This window comes from Berghia stephanieae, chromosome 2 (genome assembly GCF_034508935.2).
Source record: "Berghia stephanieae isolate SIO BIC M18660-M18661 chromosome 2, UCSD_Bste_1.3, whole genome shotgun sequence".
Taxonomy (NCBI): Eukaryota; Metazoa; Mollusca; class Gastropoda; order Nudibranchia; family Aeolidiidae; genus Berghia; species Berghia stephanieae.
In genome coordinates, this window is record NC_088361.1 from 42,771,096 (window position 1) to 42,776,095 (window position 5,000).

Genomic DNA, 5,000 nt, shown 5'->3' on the forward strand with positions numbered 1-5,000 from the left:
TCCTTATTTAATCGTAATTTAATGGGGACAAAGAAGAAATGGGGTGTTGTGATAAGTAGATAAATGATAAGTAGATAGATAAATGGATAAAAATGGACAGTTTAACCGAAAAAATATGAAAATCGACATAACTTTAAGACGTCTTTGAATCGACCATTTTGAATGAAATTTGCACATACTAATAAGCTACATTAATTTTGTCAAATTTTCACAAATATAAATCATATTAAATTTTTAAAAATCGTGCTGGCGTGCGCAAATTTCATAATAATTATATATTTATTTCCTTCTCCCTCATTGACATTTTATACAGCAGCTATTTCTCTCTTATTTTTTCACAGGCATGCGAATTGCATTAATAAATAATTGTAATTGGATTGTTTTTCTTGCTTGTGTCTTTTTATGTTCGCATAATTTAATTTGTAGACGCCACACATATTTTCTGCATTTCCTCCAAATTAGCGTTTTTCTACGCTTGAAGCTTCGTCATTGATATCGAGTATAACACCTAAAATATGTATTTGACATAAAATCCTCATTGTCACTATTTTGTAAGTTTATCTTTATCTTTATCATATCCATAAACAAGTAGATAATACACACACATACACACACACACACACACACACACACACACATATATATATATATATATATATATATATATATATATATATATATAACAAATAGGGCAGAGTGACGTCACACCTTCTAGTCTTCAGGTTCCAAAATCCTTGGAAGTGTGTATATTACCAGTCCGTCGATAGACTAATAATGAATAGGTTACATACTGAATCATAAGGTGGATTAACCATTTTTGTAGCAGAATATATGGGCAAACTCTTAGGATTACGAACATAAAAGAGAGAGGATCGATCTTTATTGACGCTAGCATATAGTTAGACTAGAAAATAAGATGCCATCACTCTGGAACTAGAAGACCAATTAGACAAGGTAATTATCCAATCCTCGAGAAAAGTGGTTTTACACTTCCAATGAGATTGGAACCCGTTTTTGACATCATACTTTTGTTCCCTTTTGAAGTATGTAACAAACATGCTTTAACCAGTTAACTGCCGTACTCTGGAAAAAAAAAACGTATTCAAAACTTTGGCCAAAAAACTCGTCCTTCAAATATCCATCGATTTAATTTATCCTCATCTTGACAAAAATTCTCAAACCTGGGACTTCGCGAAGTCCCAGGTTTGAGAGTTCTTGTCAAGATGAGGGTCATTTAAATCGATCCATATCTGGAGGACGTGTTTTCTGGCCAAATTTTTAAATACAAGTTTTTCCAGAGTACAAGAGTCAACTGATTAATAAAACCAAAAACGTCATGAAATATTGGTCTCAAATACAATACTTACCCTGCATCGTTGTTCCAAAATCTCAATAAACAATACAGGCAGAAAGGAATGCAGGGACCCACTGCAAGAAAATACATTGAAATACCACAATACATTATTCATTATTACGTTTATTGTGCAGTGACCATTTTACTTTAACATTAAAACTAAAATACGTTAGGACAGACACTAGAATTATGTAATATCCGCGTGTAGATTAAGAGGGTTGCTTTCCAATGGTCATAAGAACTTTCCAGCTGTTAGCAACGTCTATTTTCCAACAGCGAAAAGAAGTAAATAAAATTGAGAAAATCATCCCATGTTAAAATGTAGCACATTTACAAGTCTTCACTAAACTCAATTCGCCTAGTTATGCTGTTTTATTATTTTTAAAAAATGATCATTAATATAGAGCAATATCCACCAAACATGCTCAAAGTGATTTACAAGGGGTTCCTAGCGAACAGAAACATTTAACATATAGGAGAAAACATGACGTCTGTTAGGCAATATTACCCTTTTTCCAACAGAGACAAATATGATAATGGCCAGGTACTCATTATACACATGAGTACAATGTGCAGTGAGAGAATGTGAGCAAAGAGCCTTTTCCAGGGACTCAACTATGCGCCGCTCAGCGCAGGACTTGAACCTGCTAATAAAACAATTATTTTTATTATGCATGATAGTGTCTATGAATAAATTTATCTGAATACAAAAGCCCAAGTAAAAAAAGCGTGTTATCATTGTCACCCATCCAGTCCCCAAACATGCTCAATGTTGTTTTACTGTGACAAGTCAATATAACGAATAGGTCCTACAATGTAAACACTCTTTACAATTGCAAAAAATTCAATTAAAACATCTAAATTGATTTAAAAGGAATCTTCCACAATTCAAGGCGACTATAAAATCATACTTGGACCAGTTTGGGTTCCTATACCTTGTAGTAGTAAACAGAGATTCTTTTCTCCCAAAGGGAAAAGACACTATAAATTAATTGTTTTCTTATTGCCGACGATGTCTGAAAGAAGGTTAGAGCAAAATCAAATTATAGTCTCATCGTTGAAGGGCAGGAAATCTCTGATTATTGTCCGTACCTTGACCTCCTCCCACCCCCACCCCTTCTATTCTTTAAAAAAATTGGCCAGAATACTCCGCCTTCGAATATCGATTGATTAAAATGGCCGATGATACTATGGAAGTCCCGGCTTGTTGACAAGATGACGGCCATTTCAATAGATCGATATTTAAAGGACGAGTTATCTGGCCAGAATCTTTAAAATATGTTTTTCTCTCAGAATAAGACCTATCTATGGTTTGGAAATGCTAGAGAAACCTCCCAAATTCTTTTTTAAAATAGGAAGTTGAAATAATTAACGATATCTATATTATTATGACATTTTGGCTGCTTTACGTTTCGTTTTTCTATCTAATATAAAAAAGAAAAACAACAACAATACTATGTAGGGTAGAAGTCCAGATTTGGAATGGCGCATTAGCTGCTTTCCAATCCTCATTGATTTTTAGACGTAACGCTAGGCGCACTACTGATTTATTCAGTTTGGCGAAATGCTTGATTTGAATATTTGGAAATATACTAACATTATTCTTACTTTCTTCTTCAAAAAATGTACTTCTATCAGATAATCATTATCACGTCGTCGTCATCATCATCAACATCATCATCAACATCATCATCATCATCATCATCATCATCATCATCATCATCATCATCATCATCATCTTCATCATCATCATTACCCTTCTCCTCCTCCTCCTACTCATAATTATCATCGTTATTTCTAACATCCACTCTTACTCCTCCTCCTCATTTATGAATTTTCATGTTTATGTATAAGTTTGAGATCATTTTAATTCATTTTTAAAGGACTGCAAATATGTCCAAAATAAAAAAATAAAATAAAAACCCAACCTACATACTTACGTAAGGTGGGATTACTGATAACGGTGAATCATGATCTCAATATAGTAGATTATATGTACTCATATTTTTTAAAACCAATTAACTGCGGTACTCTGGTAAAACATGTATTTAAAAAATTGGCCAGAAAACTCGTCCTTCAAATATCGATCGATTTAAATGACCCTCATCTTGACAAAAACTATCAAACCTAGAACGTTGCATTTTTTGCTGTTTAAATGTTTAAAAAAAAACAGAGGAACTGCTAAGCGTTTAGTTCCAATTGATGCTACGCGTTTAGATAAAATAACATTTCTTTCCGCCAGGCCAATCGTACCACTCCGCAAGATACTGTGTAATCTTAAACTTAAACATTTAAAGTCTGATTGAGAGAATCTAATGCTAACAAATCACCTACCCAACTGGCAGTTTAAAACCAATAACAAATAGGAAGGGAACGCCAACTTCATTCATTCTATATTGGCATACAGTGGAAAAGACATTTTGGAAATTTCCCATGAGTTCGACTTGACTTTTGTAGACAATATTTTGTTGTTTAATATTAACCTTGTAATGACGCTTTTCGATTTCATTCAAACCTGATATTATGTCTAACCATTTTCACAAAAAAAGAGTAAAAAGTAAAAGTTGTTTATCCTCATTTAACCCGACCGAATTAATGTTTCTGCTCTCTTGGTGAAAACCGTTAGGCTTTGGTTTACGACCGAAACAAATTTCTTGTGCATACGTGAATGTAATGTTTCTGTATAGCGCTTTGAGCAAATTGCAAATTGGGGTACTGGTCCTTCAGAGCCATTCGGCCCATGGAGCCGGAGCTTATCCCGGTTTCTATAGCGTGAAACGGACAATAGCACTTGCTTGCTATCCTTTGGAGATGATGCTAGTCTATCGCAAAGTACTTTCTGCCAAATCTAACAGACTCGGCTACCCATTCACTTCTGGGTGGACAGGAAAATAATCTCGACTGAACCCGGGATCGATTTCGTCTCTTTGCGCTATCGGGATCCTCAAATTGGGGTAAGCGTTTTAAACTGATCATTTGATTATCATTATTTATTATTTTCATATTCTCGCTATTAAAGAGTTAAATGAAAAGAAGTCTACAAACACAATCGTGAGAAATTGCGAGGGGAATTGGGATTTGGATGTTCCCAAGACGCACGGCAAAGACGTATCGGGTTCATCATTAATCTCGAATGGAGAAGTGAGAAACTGTGGATTAGGCGGTGTTTTTGTGTGTTTTAACAAAGATTCGTTTTGTGACTGGGGAATTTTCATTTGGTAGTTAGGAAAGAGCTGCCGTACTCGGGAAAAACCCTTATTAAAAAATTTAGCCAGAAACCTCGTCCTTCAAATATCGATCGTTGTAAACGACCCTTATCTTGGCAAGAAACTCTGAAACCTGGGGCTTCGCTCGAAGTCCCATGTTTGAGAGGTTTTTTTCCAAGATGAGGGTCATTTAAATCGATGGATATTTGAAGGACGAGATTTCTGGCCAAATTTTTAAATAAGGGTTTTTTTCAGAGTACGATAGAAAGGGTGTTGGGGGATAGTGAGGATAAAGGTATACACCATTATCATTATGACTTTTTCAGAGAAAGAGAGATCGAGATAGATAGATCGATTGATAGATAGAGAGAGATAGAGAGAGAGAGAGAGAGAGAGAGAAAGAAAGAGAGAGAGAGAGAGAGAGAGAGACACGTCCATAT

At 34.9% G+C, this 5,000-nt stretch overlaps 1 protein-coding gene across 2 annotated transcripts in view; it reads right to left on the bottom strand.

Annotated features, from left to right (window-relative positions):
- Positions 1-5,000, bottom strand: part of LOC144964925 (calcitonin gene-related peptide type 1 receptor-like) — a 112,265-nt gene that overhangs the window by 16,988 nt on the left and 90,277 nt on the right. For both annotated transcript variants that reach the window (XM_078899719.1, XM_078899720.1), the window contains exon 8: positions 1,368-1,428. In XM_078899719.1, the coding sequence (XP_078755845.1) occupies positions 1,368-1,428 (61 nt within the window). The remainder of the gene's footprint in view (positions 1-1,367; positions 1,429-5,000) is intronic.